General features: G+C 37.2%; 3 protein-coding genes and 1 non-coding gene across 4 annotated transcripts; 1 reads left to right on the top strand and 3 right to left on the bottom strand.

Moving 5' to 3' along the window:
- Window positions 1-2,352: 2,352 nt before the first annotated feature.
- On the bottom strand, window positions 2,353-6,515 carry LOC110796532 (G-type lectin S-receptor-like serine/threonine-protein kinase At2g19130). The gene is given in 3 exon segments (XM_022001593.2): window positions 2,353-3,560; window positions 3,562-4,963; window positions 6,387-6,515. Coding segments are annotated over 2 exon segments (2,382 nt in total). The 5' UTR covers window positions 4,953-4,963; window positions 6,387-6,515; the 3' UTR covers window positions 2,353-2,569.
- Window positions 6,398-11,807, bottom strand: LOC110796531 (uncharacterized). Its single transcript, XM_022001592.2, has 4 exons — window positions 11,122-11,807; window positions 10,266-10,474; window positions 8,168-8,275; window positions 6,398-7,544 (listed from the first exon to the last, which is right to left on the bottom strand). Exons 1-4 carry the CDS (start codon window positions 11,411-11,413, stop codon window positions 6,867-6,869), a joined length of 1,287 nt encoding a protein of 428 aa, XP_021857284.1. The 5' UTR covers window positions 11,414-11,807; the 3' UTR covers window positions 6,398-6,866.
- Window positions 11,808-17,944: 6,137 nt separating this feature from the next.
- On the bottom strand, window positions 17,945-19,381 carry LOC130471739 (uncharacterized). The gene is made up of 2 exons (XM_056842022.1): window positions 19,183-19,381; window positions 17,945-18,957 (listed from the first exon to the last, which is right to left on the bottom strand). Exons 1-2 carry the CDS (start codon window positions 19,379-19,381, stop codon window positions 17,945-17,947), a joined length of 1,212 nt encoding a protein of 403 aa, XP_056698000.1.
- Window positions 19,382-20,096: 715 nt separating this feature from the next.
- On the top strand, window positions 20,097-20,202 carry LOC130460435 (small nucleolar RNA R71). The gene has a single exon (XR_008920305.1). It is a non-coding gene; the product is annotated as a small nucleolar RNA R71 (small nucleolar RNA).
- Window positions 20,203-24,537: the final 4,335 nt, after the last annotated feature.

Below are 24,537 nucleotides of genomic sequence, written 5' to 3'. Positions count from 1 at the left end.
ATTCATATAGTTCCTTTTGTGCATAATTAATTTAATTCAGCAAATAAGAATACTCGTCAATTTGATAAGAAGAAAAGTGATACTTACCTCAACAATAGATGATTTCCTTGTTTCTCGTTCGCTCAATCGGCTAGGGTTTGGTGCTGATAACGTGTTGTGAAACAAAGAGACAGAGAGGAGAAATTGGGAGAGAACGATTGTGTTTTATTCCATGAACAATAGGGTATATATACATACGATAAAATAGGGTTTGTTTGAGCAACAATAAACCCTAAGATCTAGAATATACTAGGGATATAATGGACATCCACATAATATTCATAACAATAAAAGTATTTACATACACTAATTTTTGTGAGTAATTATTAATTTCTAAATAATGTTATCGATGAGGTTGTTGGAGTTCCGATTAAGGAGCTAATTGATGATAACCAAAGAATTATGATTCTAAGGAGTATGGATTTCGGTTCTAAATTAAGCATACGGATTATCGATCGAGGTAACTATTATGTCCAACATTAGAGTTTATATGTCCGTATGTGAAATTGTGTGATTATATGATTATTATATGATCTATGTGCTAAATGATATGATGGATGATTTACAGTTTAGGAGTATCTTTATGATATAATATGTTGTGTTATTATTTTATGATGTTAAAGACGTTGTTTCGGGAATAATTAATTATGATATTTATAAAGTTATTTTATAAGATGTTGCTTTTATCGGCACGGAAAAGTGAACTGGACTAGTAAATGGGCGAGGTACAACTTACAGGTGGATGTCATGTTAAAGTTAAAATGGAACCAGTACCCCCTGAATGATGAAAGAAAAGTCTCGCCAAATCTTGTACTTGTCAATGAGCTATAAAGGAAATGATTCCTTGCTAATACATGTTTTGAGTCATATTTAATCCCACTCGGAGGAAAGAAATGCTTTGACACTCCAACGGTCCAACCGAGTGGGGTAAACACTTCTTGTTGCACGTGACATTTTAAAACGTATTGCACTCATTGTTATTTAGATGACACAATTTTTTTATCACGTTTTCCAATGTAATATTTCAATTACTAATAATGTAGTATTTGCACCATTTTGACTTTTTTTACTATTCACACAATTTACTTTGACCATATTTCATTTTTATTAAATAAAAACAAAGGTTTGTATATGTGTAATACTGCGTATATATTTTCAAAATATTAACATTTTATAAGTTTTTATAATATGTAATTAAAGATATTAATGGTCAAATTGTGCATTGACAAGCGTGTGCAGACAAATTGAGACAAGTAATTTAGGACAGAGGGAGTGCATTGACAGGGGCGGATGCATAGTGTAAACTGGGTAGACAAATGTCTACCAAGTTTTTTAATTGAAAAATCATTTTAATAGGCTGAGTTTAAAAAAAAGGAAAAAAAAACACAAATTTGTTCCTTGCTAACCACTCTAGCAACTTGCCTTTATGTTTCTATGTTGCAGATTAAATATATAAACCTTATTTTTAGTTCGCCAAGTATTTGAAATTCCAGTTTTTTCTTTTTCTTTTTCTTTTTTCGGGTGACACGTCATATTCTCATCTGATTTTTAATTTCTACTTCGTACATTTTTAAAGTTTTGTTGTTATTTGCTTACAGTATATAACATGGAGTACTCCGTATACATTTATCTTGTATAATCTTTAAAATCTTACAATTTATAAAATAAAAGTGAGCGGTGAAATTGGTAAATTTTATGTAAACATTGTAATTAGTACTCGGCAAATTGTCATTTTCATTGTATCTTTTTTTCAAAAAAAAATTATAGTTTTTATTTCTTTTAAAAGTGTCTACCCTGTTTCAAAATACTAGATACACCACAATACACTGACAATCCGGTAGAAATAATACCTCAAAACTAACATAAGCTGTAGAGAGTAGCACAATTTGTTGATTTAGCTTTACAGAATAATAAACATTAAGATGCGGAATTTAACCTCAAGGAAATGGACAAATGGATGGAAATGTGGCAGTTGTCAATAAAGAATCATGCAAATAATAATTAAAATAATATGAAGTATACAAGTATATCGTATTTGACTTGTAATAACAAACCACAAGTAGGGGCATAAAGGTATAAAAGTTACGCAAACTGAAAGTGTTAAGCGGCTTTTTATATAGTAGAGGATATTAGATTAGTTATTTCTTCAAAATAACTTGTATCAAAATGAAAAAATTATTACAAAAAAAATAGATAACTTATACATATATAAGAGGAACCTTTAAATATTTGAAATTAACTTTATTCTGATGCATAACATTTATTGTATACCACTTGTAAATAAGAATATGTGTATAAAGAAAGAGAGTATAATTGAAAAATAATCCTATACTAATGCTCGATTTCCGAAATTTATCATTAGACTTTGTCTATGAGCACAAGGTATACTTATACATCCAGCCTTCATTCACATATACTGTTTACAACTCTACAAGTACAGGAAGGGGACACGGTAGAAAAAACCCTTACTCTAGAACTGTTTTCAAGTGCAAAGGATGATCATGTATTTCCAAGTGCATTATAATGTACATTATTCAAGAGATTTGTTGCTTACCATGGAGACGTTGTTGTTGCTTTTTGAAGATGTAGCTATAGAAGTGTTGTGTGTTTGTGAACTCTGAGGTGATGATGATTCAGTGTAGAACAATATACTCCCCTCGTCTTCAATAAAAACCTGGAGGGACCTCGGCATGGGAGGCATATTTACATCCAAAAAACCCTCAAGTATTTGAACCACCTGCCCCATTGACGGCCTTTGAGTTTCATTGTCTTGAATGCACCAGCAAGCAAGTTTACATATTTTCATAACTTGTTGTTCATCAGCATTACCTCCCAAGCTGGGGTCTAATATACTCAAAATTTCTGCCCCTTGAGCTACTTTGCTAGCAGCCCAACTAGGGAAGAACTTCACTGGGCCTTGTACTGTGTTTCTATGGCCTGATATGAGCTCAAACAACATCATTCCATAACTGTAAACATCTGCTTTTGCAGTTATTGCTACTCCTGAAATCCACTCAGGTGCAAGGTAACCTCTAGTTCCTCTCATAGTCGTCAGAACCCGGCTAAAATCCCGCCCAACAAGTTTGGCCAACCCAAAATCTGCAACTTTTGGGCAAAACTCGGCATCCAGAAGTATGTTTTCTGGCTTAATATCACAGTGTATGATACAATCCCTACATTTCTCATGTAGATATGCCAATCCCCTTGCTGTCCCCAGTGCAATTTGGTATCTTGTTTTCCAGTCCAAGAGGTTTGAACTTTTGTCAGGGAAGAGATGTGTTTCCAACGAGCCGTTTGGCATATACTCATACACCAGTAGCTTTTTTGCTCCTTCAGAACAGAACCCACGAAGGCGAACAAGATTCACATGCTGAATCGTACCAATGGTGCTTACTTCTGTTCGGAATTGCTTCTCACCCTGACTGAAACTTTCTAGCTTCTTCACAGCAATTGTTGAGGAATCTGGCAATGTCCCCTTGAAAACAGACCCAAACCCACCTCCTCCTAGTCTGTCAGAGAAACTTTGTGGCGGTTTGCAATTCTCTATATCCAAAAGAAATCAACGACCCTTCAACGCCTCTGTTTGTACCAGTGGATCCTGTTTTCCGCTTCCATAGCAGAATGAAAACAAGACCTAATATGGCTAAGGTGACAATAACTGAACCCACAATAATGACAATAACCAACTTCTTGTTGCTCTTCTTTGGAAATTCTGAGGCTGCAAGTCTAAGATAAAGAGTTTTGCCACTAGTATCACCATCAGAAAGTTGCTGAATGTTGAATAGATGTTCATACCAAACAGAACACCCACCAATATCATACGCATAAGCATAGCAAGAACAATTATTGAAGCAAGCTGCTTCGCATTCCTCTATGGTTGGAAAACTAAGAGAACGATCAGATTGGGGTAATTTCATATTGTAATACACAAAAAAGTTGTCCTTGTTTTTCTGAGAAGTGGAAATTCCACACTGCAGTGGGGTCTTCCTTACACATCCCCTTGAGTAATCACTCAACCCCCAATCAGCATCAGAATTAGGTTGAAATCCTTTCAAACAGGTACAAAATGGCAAAGAATTTTGGTTACAACTCCCAAATGCACCACAATAAGCATAAACTTCACACTGTTGCTTAGGATTGGACCAAAACAAATTCCATTCTTGGGTGTTCTCCAGCCATGTAAGTTGCTTAACCTGACCAGAAGTATCCATCACAAACCTGGATATAATCGATGACTGATAAACACTATAGATAAAATAACTCTCATTTTCATTATCAATATAGCTGAAATTATAAGCATAATTCAACCTCATCTCAGGAACTAAACTGAAAATCCTCTCTTGTTCGTTCCACGCCCCACTTGTCCAATACTTTTGTGATTTATTCCACTTAATCACATATTCTTTACCCTGAGGCACAAGTTCAAGAGAGAATAGACCTGGGGCAGGATCCTTTTTGTTCTTCCATGAAATAAGCCGCTGAGGTTGGTTTTTCCTTTTATCAAAAACAAGTTTACCACCCGGAAGCCAAGTATTAGTAAGATGATCAAAACTCTGCCAGAGTATCCTGTGGCTATTTTTAGTTCCGTCCCGAACAACAAAGTTTCCTGAATCAAGTAACACTGCCTCCACCGATTTCGAATTCAGTTTTGTATTAGTGGACCAAATGGGTGCCGACTTTGATCCACTTACAAGAACTAGACTACCATTTACAAATTTGAGCTCATAAGACTGCTTGTCTAACATCGGGTTTTCTCTATTTGCTAACCAAACTATAGTTTGCAAAGAAACTTTCTTGTACCAAATACCAATGTAGTATTTAGAAGATTTACCTGATGGGTTAACAAAACCAAGCTCAAAAGTCCCATCAGGCTCTGAAACTATGGTTTGATCTCCTGAGATCCAACGGTTCATCGTAATTCTATCTGTTCCAAGGGAAACAAGTGGTAAAAAAGAGAAACACAGAACGAGATAAGATATCTTCAACCATGAATTATAGTTGAACTTCATAGCTTCAAAGAGGAGAGAGAAAAAAAGAAAAAGTCAAGTGTGTACTGATTTTGGTTATATCCGCGTTGGAAATTTAATTTGATACGGGAGTATTACCAAACTTTGTAGTTTGTACAACATCATTAATGTAGTTTTGTTGCTGAAAAGTCAAAATTAGAGATTTTTGATGGAGCCCATTTGGACAGGTAAGCAACGACGACCTATTGACTTCATTGCTCGAATGATGTCTGTAAAATCAATATCCTAGAATGCGTTCCACTGTCCCTTTGACGTATTCAACTATGATTTGCATGGTGTTTTCTTTCTTTCTATTTTCCGAACAGCTAGAATTCGATGGTGAGCAACAAAGTAAATGTAGATGGCTCTATATCAATTTCAAATGTAGAAATCATCAAAATGTCAACCAAAAACAATTATCATAAATGTTTTTTCACTTTATATGAGAAGTAGGGAGACGTGATACCTTCATCGGAAATACTTTAAATTATTGACATTTTTCAGTTTACTACTAAAACTTACTAAAATTATACAAGTAACTAGACATTTAGATCACTAGAGAAAAGGAAAAGAAAAATCACCATCCAATGATTCTTTCAATCTTACTTGTTAATCATTTAGCATTTACTTATAAATGTCTAAAAGGGTGTCACCGAGATTGTCAATTGTGGTTCATAAGAAAAATCGACAAATTTTGACAAAGTGGTTTAGGAGAAAAGGAAAAAATAATGAGCCTATGCCTTAGACTTACCACTATGCATTGCATTGCAAAGGACAACCACCAGTAACTGACACCTTAAACTATAATTGAAGGGGAAGATTATGTAAAAGTAAATTCTTTTTTAACAGCATAAGAAGGAGCACACAATTCTCAATTTCTCATTTTATTTCACAGGCGCATATATCTTCTAAATCAAGCTAAACTTTGCTAGTTATTATTATTCACTGGTGGTTGGTGTGTAGTCTTCAGAATAACCAACTTCATCAAAAGATCCTTGAATTGAAGTGTTGAACACACTGCTACAAGAGTAATCTAAAATTTTATCGTGCATACTAAAAAAACACTCCCATATAACATTAAAAGGAGAAATGTTTACCGCTTTCATGGTCAATTGGCAAGCAGAGCCAGAGAAAATCGACTAATTTAGTACTTCATCGTCGAACAGGAGATTAGAGATTTGTACAACTTCCCGAAATTATACTCTATACATCCAGCTCAATCAGAAATCAAAGAACACAAGGAAAGTTTTTTCTTTTTCTTTTCAGGGGGGGGGGGGGGGGGGGGGGTGGGGGGAAGCAAGCAATGAGGTGTGAACAAGCATGGGAGCTATGAAAGCATACCAGGGTTACTATCTGATTAACATAGTTGCTGTTCTTCTTGATTATACCTCTAAAATTTTGATTACATGAAAGCGAAGCATCCCATTCAGAAATAATCAGCAAAACTTCAAGTTGGGTCTCTAAAAAAGCAAGCAGGGGGGGGGAGGGGAAGCAAGCAATGAGGTGTGAACAAGCATGGGAGCTATGAAAGCATACCAGGGTTACTATCTGATTAACATAGTTGCTGTTCTTCTTGATTATACCTCGAAAATTTTGATTACATGAAAGCGAAGCATCCCATTCAGAAATAATCAGCAAAACTTCAAGTTGGGTCTCTAAAAAAGCTGCCTGCTTCCAAATTAGAACTTCTGTACAATGTTTCAGAACCATGAAATTCAAGGACCGTCAGTATCATCTTCTATTTGGTTGTTGCTTTGCTACATTTCCTCCTTATCTTGTACCATCGGTAAACCCAAAGGCCAGCACTTACTTATATTCAAATCAGTCAGGACTGTCACATTCCACAATTTTTACACCACGGTTTATCTGCCTCAGAATGGACACCCTGCGAATCCGAACCCCTAAAAAGTTAGCTTCAGTGGTCCTCTTTTTTCTTCCTGTACCTGTGAAATTTGTTCTTTTTGTCTTCCCTTTCATTTCAACTTCCTCACAAATTTCAGGATCCAGACAGGTGGACTGAGATGCACGGTTTGAGCTAAACAGGTGGCTGAGATAGTAAACAGGATTAACATAGCAGGATGACATGGACACAATGCCTTTCACATTATATGGCTTGACTAACCAAACAAAATCTTTTATTTCACGGTAGCAGGAGTGATCAGAATAGGGAACTGAGAAAATGTGATTCTGAACCTTCTCAACAGACCTCATGTTCAAGTCAACTCGAGTCCCATTGCTTGTTAGTATCCTTCTGTTTTTTGAAGCAACTGATAGAGAAAATCCTTTCTTATTTTTTCCCTCAAAGGGTTTTGATACCCATGGAAGACCGGATGGCATGATTCCTATAGTCGGCTTGGTAGCATTTAAGCCCTCTAAGGTATTAATGCTAAAACTGTAACGGGGAACCGCTCGCACTCTTGTCAAGGAAGTCCTGGTTGTGAAGATATCGGGGTAGCCAAGCAGATGCATGGTCTGCAACCGTTCAGGCCAAACCCAGATCTTTGGAAGTGGAAAGAAAAAAGGACATAGATAATATTAGATGACAAAAAAGATAAAACATATTGCTGAGGAAATATGAAAACTTTTAGCATTTTATCTTTGTGTTCAGTTTATAGCTTTCTCTTATGAACTTCCTTTTCTACAAATCCTTTCCCCAAAATAGTTCATTCCTCATTAAGATGTAAATTTTTGACACATCTAATTATTTTTGTGACTAAAATCCAACCAACTCTCCAATTTGGCCTTCAATGTACAAAAAAATATACGGAGTAGGTAAATATTTATATTAAACAAAAACAATTTGGGATATCTTTAAAAAAGAAACTTCAATATAAACTTGGAATAGCTGAAAATTTAGATGATTGTTTTTTCATGGAGTCCTTCAATCAACACTGATTTCTCGAACTGCAATTACATGAAAGAAAAAGTATGACGAAGAACTCAGGAATTTTAATCAAGCACCCTAGCACAGGTTTAGGTGTAAACAATAAAGCACACATCTACCATTAATCAACTCCGGCAAAATAAGATGCATTTCTTGTTTCCGACAAACATAATATATCTAGGTCAGATGAAAAAAGATCAGTAAACTCTATAATTTAAGTTCAGCAAAGGATCCAGACCTTCATCTTTAGACAACGTGAAATTTCAAGCAACAGATCTTCTTTACCCAGGGAATCAATCCCAATGACGATGTCATGCTCTGGGTGTGAAGCAATGATCTCTATAACCTGCAAATCAGCCATTCAAGTATTCCGCCCCAAATAAAGCAATTAATTAAAGCAATTCACTGAAGAGTTAAGCTCTGACAAGCTATTCTAGCAACGGTCAGTAATTGTCGCCAGCACTTGTAATGAGAAACTTAAGTATGAAGATGGATTCAGAATCCAATCTGTTTAGCTAGCAATTATCTATGAGCAATTCCCTATCACTTGTCACTTCGTTGATATACTGACAAAAAAGTAATGTGAGTGACTAAATATACTTACTAAAAAACAAAACAGAGAAATTGTGCACAGATAATATGAGCAGATACAGCTGAAGTGGGCCACTGGGAAATCCAGAAGTACCAGAAGCAGAGACAAAGTTGGCAGCATGGCATTTATAGAAACAGTGTACAACTTATGGAAATTGCAATCAGATTGTTAGCAGAATTTTGTTTAATGTAGCAGTAAGATGTAATGAGGAGATCGGAAACTATAGTAGCTAAGTTACGGCTTGTGGTCTTCCTCAACCCTTCCTGGAAAAGGTGGGGGGATTTTCCACTTTGAAGCTTGGGTGTAGTGTTGTTTTGGTGGTTTTTGTAACCTTATTCTTCGTAATTAATACAAAGCTTTATTTGCCAAAAAAATATGAGCAGGTACATACGTACATCTCCTTCTATGTGGTATAATGACGTTAAGATCCTAGTCAGCCGGAATTGAAAGAAAAACCCAAAAAGGAACCCAAGTTAATTAAATTACATCAAAATTCCAAAGCATATGCAAGACCAGTCCAGTTAATTTACTTCATAGATTCCCTTGAAGAAGCAGTCAATCTAAGATTCATAATTCCTTTTAGCATCAGATGAAGGCATCCGTTGAGTGAAAAATGTATTTCCAAAACATACACTGAATCACAGATCTAACAACTCTAAGAAACAAGAACCAGAGAAGACATTCCGCGGAGTTATCTCTCCCCTGAAAATAAAGAATTCACCTCTAAGGGGACTATCAAAATACATTTAAGAATTGCATTAGTTCATGGGTTTGTTCAAGCAATTCAATTGAAAGAAATTTAGTATAGACAAACTTTCTGTTGATGTTGCATAGACAAACTTGATGTTGCATATAAACATGCAATATGTCGCAAACTCTTCATTGTTCTGCATTTAATGTTGCATAGACAAACTTGCATTTTGCACATAGGAGTAGCAAATAGTTTTTCTACTGCATCCACAAATCTCTACACTGGCAGAGCCTTTGTGATTCGTACATTCATAACACTTCTCTGTCAATAGTGTCCATTGTAAAAATGTGCTAATATAAATTTCTATTAGACATACTCCAGTAACTCCTAGTCATGTCAAACATTTAATATATACACGGCACACAATTGGCCGTCTCCAAACACTTGAATACATAAATAACACCTAATGATTATCACAAGTTTTCCTAATTGACCAAACATCTGCAAGTACTCTGCATGCAGACTACATCAATTTACCTATGCACACGGTCAGTCAAGACAAGCAGCTCATCACTTCTAAATTTTAATAGCTAACTACAACCAACTAGCACGCCCGCAGTAAAATACTTCATCTATTCCTTTTTAGTTACAACACTTTGTTTTTATGTTTGTCAATGCATAACTTGAAGAATTAATATATTTAATTATCGATAAGTAATATTTGTAAGAAATTTAATTTTCACAAAATATACGTTAAAACAAATATAACAAAATCCCACGTGAATATGTTTTTCCTAAAGTATAGATCATCAAAAATAAACAAATTATGTGAATAGTGCAAAAAGAAAAGTGTTGCAACTATTTTGAAACGGAGGAAGTAATTTGACCATTTTCTAATGTACACATTGTTTCCAAACCTATCACTGCCACTGTTCCACCTTAGTACTAGCTATAAAAAAAATCTCAAGAAAGAACCAGCAAGTTGCAACTATGTATGCATATTTTATAGTATGTACACAAAAGCAGACTCGGTTAAGCTCCTTAATAGATTACCTGTTGAGTAGCAACTTCTCGTATAGGAAAACAGTATACAGGGTTGCAGTAGGTATTGTCCAAGTAAAGGACATCAACGTTAGCGCCGTTGAGAGCATCAATGAGCATGTTCTTCGCTTTCACGGACCTCTCACCAGTTTCTTCCCAACGGAAATCACCAGTGTAAAGCACGTGTCCAAAGACACCACGAAACAAGAACATTACAGCACCTGTTCATCAACCGCACAAGTAAACCATCAAAATCTCCAACATAATTTCACACAACTTCAATGATAGCGTATGAGACTAAAGAAATCTGCAGCACAGCAAGCAAATAAAACACATCTTAGCCCTCGTACGTCAATCACACACTCGAATCAAAGTTCCTGCTCATTTCAACCAGAATGAAACCTAATCAACATTTACCAAATAATTTATCACCTTAACAAACTACTTCGTATAAACAAAATAACGTCAGCAAAAAGGTAACATAAATCTTGCAATGACATTTATCACATCACATCACATTTCGAAATGAAATTTTCGAATTTCAGCGACCCTAATAACCACTTTACTGCTTAATCATATCGGAAATCGGCCTGTTAATAAAGAATTCGTCGAATCTGAAATCTCTTAATAATATAATCAATTTTAATTTCAATTTCAATTTCAAAAGTCAGTGTTAATAAACAACAGCTACAATCAAAATATACTAACGGTTAATTACTTCTTAACCCCCTCGAATACAACCACAATCTACTAAAGTTACATGGAAAAAAACTTACAAAATAGTCGAGTATTCACCAACTCTAAAAAATTAGGGTTAACAGAAAGTCAGAATCCCCAAAATTAAAATTGAAGTGAGACAAGGAAGTACCAGGACAGTGAAAAGCGTCGATTGGCATAAACTGAATAGAAGCAGGGGAGCCAGTGGAAGGAGAGGAGAGAGAAAGACGATGCCAAGAGCCGATTTCGACGATGCGGAGGAAGGCGAAGTTGAAGTCGGGAAATTTGAGAGGAAAGAGTTTGGCGGTGGTGCGAGAGCAGAATAACGGTCCATTCGACCACGTTGACGAGAGGCCGCGCGTGTGATCGGAGTGGAGGTGCGTGAGGAAGTAGGCCTGGCTTCCTTTCGCCCATTGGTCCACCGATATCATCCCGCCTTCCATTGTTTGTTTGCTTAGAGGTGGTGCCGTGGTGGTGGTAGTGGTGGTAGTGGTGGTTGGGTTTTGTGCTATCACTTGAGCTTGCGGCCGCTGTTTAAAGCTTGATTATGAAATGTAGAGGTTTTTTTATGTTTTGGCGCTTTAAAAAAAAGGGGGGAAATTAGAAGGTTTTATGAAGGCCGGTGGATTGGCGATTCTGTTGTTGTGCTGGGGGTAATTCCACAATCTCGCAGATTAACGAGATTCGTCAATTAAGTGGCAGCGCTGGAATTCAACATACAAATAAGGGTAGAAATGTAAATTGGTGTTGAATTGTGGTTAAGTAGACGTTAACGGTACAAACTTACGCCGTGAGGAGGAGGAGGAAATGCAGGTGAGGCGGAAGTTGCGGTTGAGGAGAGAGGAACGAGGGTTTTGTTGAGGAGAGAGAAAGCGATGGAAATAGGGAGAACAAGTGGGGTTCAAGGAGAGGGGAAGAGGTTATTGGTGAAGCTAAGCACAGAGACTGAAGTTACGCCATTTTTTGAAGGTGAACGTAAGAGTGTTGAGTTTTCTGGGTAAAGAGGAAAGATTGTGGACAAGGGAATGCAGCTATTGAACTGTTTTGTGCATTTAGGTAATAGTTTTTCAAATCTACATCAATTTTGTACAAAGTTTAAGAATTATAGCAATGACTTGCCTTTCCCATAGAAATACAATCGGTAATTTGATTTTGTTGAAAAGCTCGAATAATTAGCTACAAGGTATGTTTAAAGTAGTAGATTGAAGTTTGTGGTAGTTCTCTCCATTAATTAGTTTATGGTAGTTGTCAAATATTTGCTCTTTTACTGGTTATGACCTCTTCTACATTGTCAAATTTGTTAAATTGTCTTCAATGGTGTAGTAGCTTTAATTTGAGGTTGTTTGTGTGTTAGCGAAATGAAATTGTGATTAGTAACTGTGTTCCTCCATTTATTTGTGAATTAGGATTGAATTTGCGCCATTGAGTGATAGAGTACTTCCGGGAAAGATATGTAGTGGATGATTGAATTGCGTGGAATTTTGGGGTTCATGATTTAATTTGTTGAATGATATGATTTACAAATGTGTTTAATATGGTTCGCATTTGATGTCCTTGGATGGTTTTACTTCAGGTTTGACATGAGCGTCAAAAACAAATTTAAGGTGTCTTTGATTGTGCTTGATTTAATATGTGCATTGCTTGTGTTCTGATCATCTTAGTGGCCTAGAAATTTATTTCATTTAGGTTGCCTCTGGATAAGAGTGGTGAAGGGAAGAAAAATGAATGGATAAGTGCGCTTCCGTTCTCTGAATACATGTTTTTTTTACAATACATGATTTTATTTTGAAAAATGTATCTTGAGCTCTTGGTCACATAAAAAAGAATGTTGTGACTGCCTGATCATAAATTCATAACCGTCCTCAACTTGACTCCATACTCTCCATTGGCTATACAGTTTGTTATTTTCCTTGGGTATTGCTGCTTCAATTAGGCTCTGTTTATTAGGGCGTAAAACATTTTTCCGGGAAACTGATGAATTAAAAAGTGACACCGCAAGTGCACGACGTCTGTTGTTAGCAGATTCTTAGCAAATACGAGTCGATCCCACAGGGAGACAAGTTCTATTAGTTTTTGCCCAATTATGCGAACTATTTCAATAAACGAATTGAACGTTGAATTTGGTTTACTAACTAATGAAACTAAAGAAATAATATAAATGCGTAATTTATCGGGGCGTCTGTTCGGTTCACCATGCTTATACCAATCCAAGAACACAAATCAATTCGATAGTGAATAGGTTAGGCCGAGTAATTAAAGTACATGTTAATCCTACGGTCGGGTCTTAACACTTTCAATCCAACATACGCAGTACGGTTACTAACATAATCAGAATTGTCAATTGCACCAAGCCTCTAAGAATATGATCTTTCAATTCTAATTCCTATTAGCTAGATAATCAATCCACGATATTGGGCAATTTACATGAATCAACAATTAAAACAAATCAATTGGAATTACTCAAGCAATAATCTATAAATTAACAAACTTTAATGCATAACAATCATGGTATAAACATGGCTTCCCTTACTTAGCCCTAGAATATAACTACTCGCTCATAATTGAATTAACAAGCATGAAATAAATAATAAAAACGAGATTCGTAATCATTGGACAAATTAATCTAAGGAAAGAAAATAATAAGAAAGAATTAAAGCAAAAGAAATTATGAAAAATACCTTAGATTGATGAATTGAATTATTGAAAAGCTCAGGGTTCAACAATGGAAAAGAAAGAATAGAAAAATAACGTGAAAAGGAGTTCTAAGGGAATTAAAACATTAGGAAAATAAAAGCATGAGGGAAATAAATCAATTCCCTTGAAGTATTTATATGCTTCCTAAAGTCTAAACAAAATAGGAAATAACAATAATTACATAAGTTATCATTTAATTCCACGATCACCAAAACGAACCAAAAAGCCCGCTCGGAATTCAGTTGGGCGGAGAAACCAGCGGGCCCACTGGTGGGTCGCTGGTTTTCGCGCCCAAGGGGAAGAGTTGGGCCATCGTCGTGGGCTGTGGGCGAATCAGATAGTCGAGCCACCTTGTTTATGTCATAACTCCTGTTCTATAATGCCTATAGGGACGTGTGACTTGTCGTTGGAATGCTCTTGAAGCCTACTTTCTAGACCAATCAATATCGTCTCATTCCGACATGTAGAACTTGAGATATCATCAAAAGAGTACGTGAACGCTTGTCCGTTTTGATGCTTAGAAAAATATATAGCGTTTAGCTTCGTTGTTGACTCAAAATTATCCCTAGAGACATGAAATGATCCTCGAGTCAACATCCCATCTGTTCATCATCCAAATCAACTCATAACACTCCGAAAGCATCCAAATAACCGTAAAATCACCTGAAACATCAAAGAAAACACAAACGGGGCGTAATAGAGTACGACAACGATAACTTATGCAAATGTGACCCTAAATGCAACTAAAATGATATAAATGCCTAATAATGCAACCTAAATGTGCCTAAAGTACCCTATACAAATATGACTCATCAAATTCCCCCAAGCTAGACTGTTGCTTGTCCCAAAGCAACACTAAACCAAAGATAAAGAAACAAGACGCACATGACTTTCATAAAACCATGGTAAGACCAACCCAACTCTCGAGCAAACAATCAAACAGAGTTACTGAGACATAAATCTAGCTCAGATACAAATAGAACCACAAAGCATCATGATCCACCATCAAAACAACCAATCTTAGCCGCAAACTATTCTCAATCAAGCTAGTTGTCGCCGCATACCTTGTAGAATATAAATATATGATGCAACATGGGTAAGATGACAATAGCAAGAAACAATTTTCACTCAATCACAAAACAAACATGTCGATCAAGAGCTCTTTATAATTAATAAGCTTGTAATGGGGCTAGGTAAAAAGAAAGGGTAGGGTATAATTTGGGAAAAAGTGAGAGTAAGGTCCAACTTGGGGAGCAAAGGTGAACTATATGCGTCGGCGTGATAATGCCGAAAATCCAACTCCATCGAACCATGAAACCCGAACAATCAACCAAGTTATAACCAAGGGGAAAAACATAATATAATGTCAATGATCTTTCTTCATTCCCCTTTCCCTGCTTTCAAACTATATACAAAAACGAAAAACATATTTTTGATTTTTCTCTTTTTTTTTTCTTTTTTTTCCTTTCTATTATATTTTTTTTTTGAAATGAGACAAAATAATGAAAACGAAAGTACATAAATAAATCTAATGCTAACTGTTACAAGCTTGGGTGCCAACAATAATATGCACCATCTCCAAACCACATATCCAACCATAGCCTCGAACCACGAACTATTGGCTTAGTGTGCCAATCAATCAACATCAATGAAACCATTACGAACACCGAAGCTCCCCCAAGCTAGACTCGGGACAAGTAACCAACGGGGCTAATAGGGCTCAATTTTGTGGAGTTAAAAGAATAAAAGGACAAGGCTACAACATGGGTATGAAAAGCAGGAACTGATGTTTCTAAATTTGTCTGAAGGCTTCCTAAGAGAATGGCCTCTGTCATACGCGGCATGCGTGAGTTGCAACTAAACTACTAATGAATCTCAAGCCAAAATCATACGATAACAAGTCACATCAATCACACAAACACATAGTAAGGTGACCTACAAGATAATTGGCTAGCTATTATTGACACGAGACCGACATCTTACCGCATACCATTCAATTGGTTCACACAATGCCAAACAATTATCAATGTATAGCACAACCGACTGAATTTCAGAATCATAACTAAGTTCAAAAGAAGCTCAAGAGAGTCAAGTAAAGTCCGGACATAGTTTGAAAGTCAATTGCACAATGCAGGGTATAAAGACATATGAAAGCAAGAGAGAATCCAACTAATTTGAACAATAACACTATGAGAGCAGTACATTTTTTTTCGTTGCACGTAAACTCCCACCCCTGATGGATGGTACAAAGCGTACAACACCTAAAAAAACAATAAAACTATACTAGAAAGCAATAAAGATTGATATCCCTCCCCCAAGCTAATCAAAACACAGTACCCTCACTGTGAAAATATCCTAAAATAACTCAAACAAGGGAGAGAGATGGAAAGTGCTCACCCTTGATGAGTCTCGTCTGCCGAGTATGACTCGGTAGGACTGTCGATAGTAGAAGCGGTGTGGCCAGAAGCTTCAAACTGGCGACGCAAAGACCCAATCTCTATAGATGTGGTGGATTTGGGTGAGAGCTAGGTGGTTTAGTTGATTTCGTGATGCAACAACCACAATTTAAAATACTCCAATCAACCAAGACGGTGCATACTTCAAGATTCCACGATCAATCCCAACAAGCAATCCAAGCAATAACAATATTCGCTCAATGCTAATAATTCAAATTCAACAACCAACGAGCGTTAACCAATCTCAACAAATAGTTCATATAATATTCACAACCAACCACAACAATTCGAATTCCACAACCAATATTGATATCAAAATTCTCATTTTCTTTTCAAAAATCGAGTCAAGTGAAAAAAAAGTTTAGGAAAATTTAAAATTTTGATACCATTTGTACACCAACAAGACCAGAATTAGGTTGCAAATTCCGCAAACGAGCACCAATACTACACAATTTTCCAATGTCAACAAAGAACCAAAAAAAACCCCCAATTTGATTTCAAAAGTCAGGGTTTTAAATTCATGAACACAATAATGGGGAAGGTGGGAGAATTGAGAGGTAGAGGAGGAGGGAAGGTAGAAGTGTTGGAAGGTTGGTGCGTCGACCACCATGGTGTCATGCCGGCTGGGTTTCGTGGGTGAGGGAGAATGGCGGGATGGGCGGCTGCGGTGTGGTGCAGGTGACGGCTCGGCGCCGACGTAACGCCGGTGAGGTGATGGCCGGAACGTAGGGTGGTGCGAGAGAGAGGGAGTTCGAAAGCTGGGCAGCTGCGGTGTATGGGTTGGGAGAGGAAAGTTGGGTGGTGTGCTGACCGTCGATGGTGTGTTGGTGGTTGGACAAACGAGGAACTGCTGTTCGCACGTAAGGGAAAGAATTCGAAGGAGGGAGAGGGATAGGGAAGTTTGGCTGGCTGGTGTTGGTTGGGGTTGGGTGTTTCGCTGACCGCCAGTGGTGCAGGTGATGCGCCGCCGGTTGTTGGGTGGTGGTTGACGGCGAGTAATGGAGGAAGGAAGGCGGGCGAGGAAGAACGAGCAGGGAGGCTTGGCGAGGAAGTTGGGTTTATTTTATTTATTTAATTTTTTTTTTGAATAGGGGGCGGGAAATCTAGCGAGGGCGCTGGTTCGCCAGCGGGCAAGGCATAAACTGCAGTTGTAAAGGGGAAAACGGCCAGTGGGATCGCTGGGAAGGTGCTGGAAAACCGCGAGAAGGAGATGCGGCCAGCTAGCTCGCTGGGCTAGCGCTGAGCGCGCACAAGCTGCGCCCAACTAGCTCGATGTTTGGGTGATACATTTCGCGAGCTTACAAGGCTTGTCGATGCATTGGAATTTCCTAATTAACTTAAGTTTGCACCTATACATCCTAAAAAAAATCAAGCACCACTAAACTCAAAAATTAGAGCCGTTAGTATAATCAAATACACAAAAAAATAAAAAAATAAAAAATACGATTAACGAAAGAGAAAACTAATCTAAAAATAAAATGAAAATATGAATTCAAGTGAACTCAAAAGAAAATAATCGTTAGTAAAAATTAAACGCACAAAATGAATAAACAAATAAATGAATAAATACGATTAACGAAAACTAATCGGAAAAAAAAAATATGAATTCAAGAGAACTCAAAGGAAAATATTTTTGTGCTTTTGTTGTTTCTATTTTTTTTTTCTTCAATAAATTAACCAAATGAAAAATAATAAATTTAAATAGAGAATAAATAAATTAAAATAGAAATAAATGAAAAATTGAAATGATGGAGAGTTAGAAATCGGGTTGCCTTCCGATAAGCGCTCGTTTTAAGTCATTAGCATGACTCCAAACCTCAAAAATCAAGCGTCGATGGGTGGATCGGAGAGATATATCGTCTCCAATTTTCCAATATACGCTCCTTCAGTGTATAACTTCAAACATTGGTCGTTCGCTTTGAACTTGGTGCCATCGAGCACCGAACATCTTGCTCCAACTGTTGGACTAATATCAACTGCATCACCAGGATCATCATCACCTGCAAACCCTTTCAAACCAAGTGCATTATTTGAAGAGTTTCTAGAATAAGAATGAGGCAACTTAGCATTAGAGGCAATCAAAGAACAAGGCACTTCTTGCATTGGACTTTTCATTTCATGAGACAAGTTAAAGGTCACCTTGTCATCCCCTACAGTCAAGGTTAGCTTCCCTTTCTTAACATCAATGGTTTCCCCCGCAGTATGAAGGAATGGCCTTCCTAAGATTATTGGAATCTGGTTGTCCTCTGCTATATCAAGCACAACAAAGTCTACAGGAATATAGAATATACCTACTCTCACGGGGACGTCTTCTAAAACACCTAAGGGGTATTTAATAGAATGGTCGGCCATTTGAAGAGTAATGGTGGTACATTTTAATTCTCCCATGTTCAACTTTTTATAAATAGAGAGGGGAATGACGGACACACTAACACCTAAATCACATAGAGCCTTATCAATGAATAAATCACCTATATGACAAGGGATGGAGAAACTACCGGGGTCCTTTAGTTTAGGAGGAGACTTGTTTTGTAACATAGCACTACACTCCTCAATTAGAGCCACTCTCTCTACACCACCAATATTCCTTTTCTTAGTGATTAATTCCTTTAAATATTTTGCATACATAGGAATCTGAGATATTAAATCAGTGAAAGGAATCGTTACCTCGAGATTCTTGACCATAGCCAAGAACTTACCGAACTGTTGATCAACCTTTGTTTTCTGCATTCGGTGAGGAAATGGTAGTGTAGGTGAAAAAGGGAGAGAATCAGTAACCTTCTCCTTGCCGCTTTCCTTCTTCTCTATTTCATTCTCAACACCCGGGGTTTCAACCCCTACACCACATTCTTTCTTTCCACATATGCCTCTTCACTAGACTGATGATCACCCTTTGACTTATTTTGTCGATGAGGAAATGGCAATCGAGGAACAAAAGGGCGAGAATCATCAATAACCTTCTCATTGACTCTTTCCTTCGTCCTTCTAGCCTCCTCTCTCCCCTTTTCAATATCCATAAAATCAGTAGGTACCGAGGGGGCATCATATGTAGTACCATGCACTCCGAAGAACAATGGCACAAGCACTCTCTCTAGTGTGATCTTGAGACGGCGTAGATTGCCCTGGAAGTTTACCCGGTTGCCTTTTTGACAAAGTATCAGCGAGTTGAGCAACTTGGTTCTCCAACATTCTATTTTGATTCTTCAACTCTTTTATGCTCTCATCGTGGTTCTTTTGAGCAATCTCTGAGGTCTTCTGCATATTCGCTATGAGCTTATACAAATAACTCATGTTAGGCTCTGGAGTGGCATTGCTCTGCGGAGGTTGTTACTGATAGCCTTGGTGCGGGGGTCTATTGAACCCCAAGGGAGCATTATGTGAGGCTCCTTGTGGAAATGGAGGCCTAGCAACATGTGCCTGAGGTGGATGGAACTGTGGTTGTGACCATTGTTGCTGGGGTTGAGGATTTTGAATATTGTTGCTCCGATATGAGAAATTTGGATGATTCCTCGAACCTGGATTGTATGAGTTGGAATATGGGTCATCGGGTTGCCTCTGTTGAAAAGCATTCACTTGCTCCATTCGCGTGGTATCCTGCGGACTATAAGAGCACTCATGACCAAAGTGACCTTGGATTCCACATACTGCGCAGTAAGAAGTTGTCACTGGAGCTACACTAGACATAGCATTGATACTCATTGGGGGAGTACTAGACTGAGGGGCCTTCAAAGCATCGATCGTTAGGTTCAAGGTTGCCACTTGTGAGGACAATAGAGCATAAGAATCAAAGTCCATCTTGCCCATTTTAGATGTGGTTCTGGTGGTGCTTTAGTGATTGGCAGCAAGATTGGCAAGGAAATCATAACCTGCATCCACTTCCTTGTCAAGAAAAACACCCCCAGCAGCAGAATCAACACTATTCTTTGTTTCATCTTGCAAATCATGGTAGAAAATCTAAACCAAGAACCATTTTTCAATATTGTGATGCGGACATGACCGCTGCAATGCCTTGAATCTATCCCAGGCTTCTCTGAGTGACTCTCCAGGTTCTTGCGTGAATGTAGTCAACTTGTGCCTTATTTCAGCAGTCTTAGTGGGCGGAAAGAATTCTTCCAGAAAGGCCTGTGAAATAACACTCCACTCTGTCTCCCTGACATTGTTCAACCATGTTTGAGCCTTATCACGAAGGCTAAAACCAAACAACATAACCTTCAATTGGTCTTGAGTAACCCCTTGATGCTTGATAATGCCACATAGTTGGTTGAACCTTTGCAGATGGTTGGTGGGTTCCTCAGATGGATGACCGCCATATTGATTTTGTGAGACCTTGGAGATTAGAGCTGGCTTGATCTCAAAGTTGACTGCTTTGATAGTTGGCATCGTAAGCCTAGTCGGAACACTGCTCGAGGAAGGCACCCCATATGATTTCAGGGATTTAGACATCGTGTGACTCGATGGAGTCTGTGAGTCTTGGGACCCTGACTGCTTCTTCTTTTGTGGTTTCTTTTTTAGTTGTCGAAGAGTCTTACCAAGATCGGGATTGGGAGGAACCAAGGTACCCGTTCTAGCAGACCTGGGCATAAACAACAGACAAGAAAACGCAGTGAAAGTTGCCTCAATTGGAACTAAAAGTTCCAATGAGACAATGGAAACCATTCAAATAATCAAACTAAAACTAATAGAATCTAGCGTCTCCCCAGCAACAGCACCAAAAACTTGCTGAATTAAAAGGTAATACCGCAAGTGCACGATGTCTGTTGTTAGCAGATACTTAGCAAATACGGGTCGATCCCACAGGGAAACAAGTTCTATTAGTTTTTGCCCAATTATACGAACTATTTCAATAAACGAAAGTTGAATTTGGTTTACTAACTAATGAAACAAAAGCAATAATATAAATGCTTAACTTATCATTGAATTAAAGGTCTAGGGCGTCTGTTTGGTTCACCATGCTTATACCAATCCAAGAACACAAATCAATTCGACAATGAATAGGTTAGGCCGAGTAATTAAAGTACATGTTAATCCTACGGTCGGGTCTTAACACTTTCAATCCAACATATGTCGTACGGTCGCTAACATAATCAGAATTGCCAATTGCACCAAGCCTCTAAGAATATGATCTTTCAATTCTAATTCCTATTAGCTAGATAATCAATCCACGATATTGGCCAATTACATGAATCGACAATTAAAATAAATCAATTGGAATTACTCAAGCAATAATCTACAAATTAACAAACTTTAATGCATAACAATCATGGTATAAACATGGCTTCCCTTACTTAGCCCTAGAATATAACTACTCGCTCATAATTGAATTAACAAGCATGAAATAAATAATAAAAACGAGATTCATAATCAAAGGACAAATTAATCTAAGGAACGAAAATAATAAGAAAGAATTAAAGCAAAAGAAATAATGAAAAATACCTTAGATTGATGAATTGAATTATTGAAAAGCTCGGGTTCAACAATGGAAAAGAAAGAATAGAAAAATAACGTGAAAAGGAATTCTAAGGGAATTAAAACATTAGGAAAATAAAAGCATAAGGGAAACAAATTAATTCCCTTGAAGTATTTATATGCTTCCTAAAGTCTAAACAAAATAGGAAATAACAATAATTACATAAGTTATCATTTAATTCCACGATCACCAAAATGAACCAAAAAGCCCGCGCGGAATTCAGTTGGGCGGAGAAACCCGCGGGCCCACTGGTGGGTCGCTGGTTTTCGCGCCCAAGGGGAAGAGTTGGGCCATCGTCGTGGGCTGTGGGCGAATCGGATAGTCGAGCCACCTTGTTTATGTCATAACTCTTGTTCTACAATGCCTATAGGGGCGTGTGACCTGTCGTTGGAATTCTCTTGAAGCCTACTTTCTAGGTCAATCAAAATCGTCTCATTCCGACATGTAGAACTTGAGATATATATCATCAAAAGAGTGAACGCTTGTCCGTTTTGATGCTTGGAAAAATAGTGTTTAGCTTCGTTGTTGACTCAAAATTATCCCTAGAGACATGAAATGATCCTCGAGTCAATATCCCATCCGTTCATCATCTAAATCAACTCATAACACTCCGAAAGCATCCAACTAACCGTAAAATCACCTGAAACATCAAAGAAAACACCAACGGGGCGTAATAGAGTACGACAACGATAACTTATGCAAATGTGACCCTAAATTCAACTAAAATGATATAAAATACTCTATACAAATATGACTCATCAGAAACACTTTTCCGAGTTTTACTTGTTTAGTATGGGTCGGCTTTCTGATGTAAAAGTTAGGCTAAAAATGATTTTACAAATCACTGGAAAACGTTTTTCCCCAAATAAGAAGAGAAACCAGTTTTTAGTTTCTTATTCTCTCGTTCACAAAGCAAGCCTGCTCCTCTCTCGTTCCCAAAGCAAGCCTGTAACACCCTAATAATTCCTTGCTTTTTATAAAACATTTTCCAACTTAAAACACAGGAATTACCAAGATATTACCGCCACCGTGATAACGGCTAAGGCTATTTACCAGAATTACGCAGCGGAATTAACTAACTTTTAAAACACATTAAATATATAGTTAATGGTTATTAAAACAAGATGGAACCGCTGAGGCCCAAATCCAAAGTATTAAACCATTTAAAATCCATTAACTGAAAATAGTATTAGTAGTAGTCATGACTAAACAGAATAGAGTTTATAAATTACGGAAGAATAAAACTCTCAACTCGAATCCCATGATAACTTCTCCCGCAAGTTATCTCTACAAACCTGCTTTATTATAAATCTACTCCCCAACAGCGCAAATGCAATTGATGGATCATCATAGGGTCATTAAGGCAAAGGCCATGACCAGAAGACATGAAGCACGAAGTCAGCAAAAGCTGAGTACGAACAAGCTAGAATAACATTATATCCTAACATGCTTCACTCGACAGATTAAATAGTCCACATGCAAAAGCCATATAATAAACGAATAGACAAACAAACATGGAGACAAGACTCGACACTTGACACGACTCTTGACTCACATATTAATAAAAAGTAGCTTCGAACGGGTAAAGTAAAGTATCCTCAAAAGGAAAGAAAAGGGTGATGGGAGCCAACCATACACCAAAATAAGTCGGGCTACTACCGGCAGTCGGGCCATACCGACAGGAATTCCAATGCACAACGGCATAAAAGAGAATGAAACAACGTCTTGTATCATTCTAGGAGTACAAGGTTTCCGGCAAGACTCCCCCCATTGTTTATACTCAAGGTATATATGTTCCAAGAGTTTTGAAGCTCTTTGGGTTACACTTTACGTTAATTAGTATATTATGTTCAAGGCCACTCAAGACTCTACTCAAGACACAACATACAAACAATTAAACAATTAAGAAATTCAACAATGACTCTTCATTATTTTACTTCTTTAGGACTTGTGATCAAACATAGACTCAAGTGAAATTACTCCCATTGTTCCTTCTCAAAAACACTGTTTGAGATAACCCGACATTGCCTATTAACAAGCGGGGTGTGCCCTTAGCATGAATTGTCCTTAATTCAATTCACATAGACTCTCTAACATATTCTACCCCTTGGTATAATATATATTACTCACTGGCAATATTCGACTGGCTCAATATTTATGCTAGACATTCTGTACTATAGCATAATAATAATAACAACTTGCATGCGCACTACTCATACATGCAAACCAACTTGAACAACATGCTTGACATAATTCAACGATTATAAAAGTCCATAACATGATAGTTAAATAGAATCTATAAAGCATAATTCAATTCATAACATGCTCGTTAACATAGATTCAACAATAATAATAACATGCTCGTTCTCAATATCAAACATGAATTCATAATAACATATTCATTCCCAATCATCAATCATGAATTCACAACAACATATAAGTTCACATGATTCGCATTCAATACACTTCATTAAGTCCTCAAGGGATGGGTGGTCACCCTAGTCTTGTACGTACCTGGAATACCTAAGTACGGGGGCCACTGTGCGAATCACGACTCACTAGAAATCAACTCCTATAAACACAATAAGAGAACTAAATTATTATCCATGTTTACTAAATTTCCAGCAACTATTTAAGATTCTAAAACTCTTAGTTTAATTAGAAATCAATCGTTAATCGTTAATTTAATAGTCTCAAATAGTCAACTCAAGTCCTAACATAAAAGCATTGACTTTTTAGCTTTAAAACCATTAAAAACCAACTTTTTAAAGCTTATAAACAATCTGAAAATTTAAGTTGATTCCCATAATTTAAATTGTCATGAAATTATGTGAATCAATCGCTTAATTAATTTGAAATCAAAACCCTAACAATAGTTTACTCCAAAAACATGTTTTGACTTCAAAAATCAACACTTTATAAACTTATTAAATCTGAAAATTATAAACTC

The sequence above is a fragment of the Spinacia oleracea genome, chromosome 4 (genome assembly GCF_020520425.1).
Source record: "Spinacia oleracea cultivar Varoflay chromosome 4, BTI_SOV_V1, whole genome shotgun sequence".
Taxonomy (NCBI): Eukaryota; Viridiplantae; Streptophyta; class Magnoliopsida; order Caryophyllales; family Amaranthaceae; genus Spinacia; species Spinacia oleracea.
Note: the sequence above shows the minus strand (reverse complement) of the source record. Positions and strands in the feature narration are given on the sequence as shown.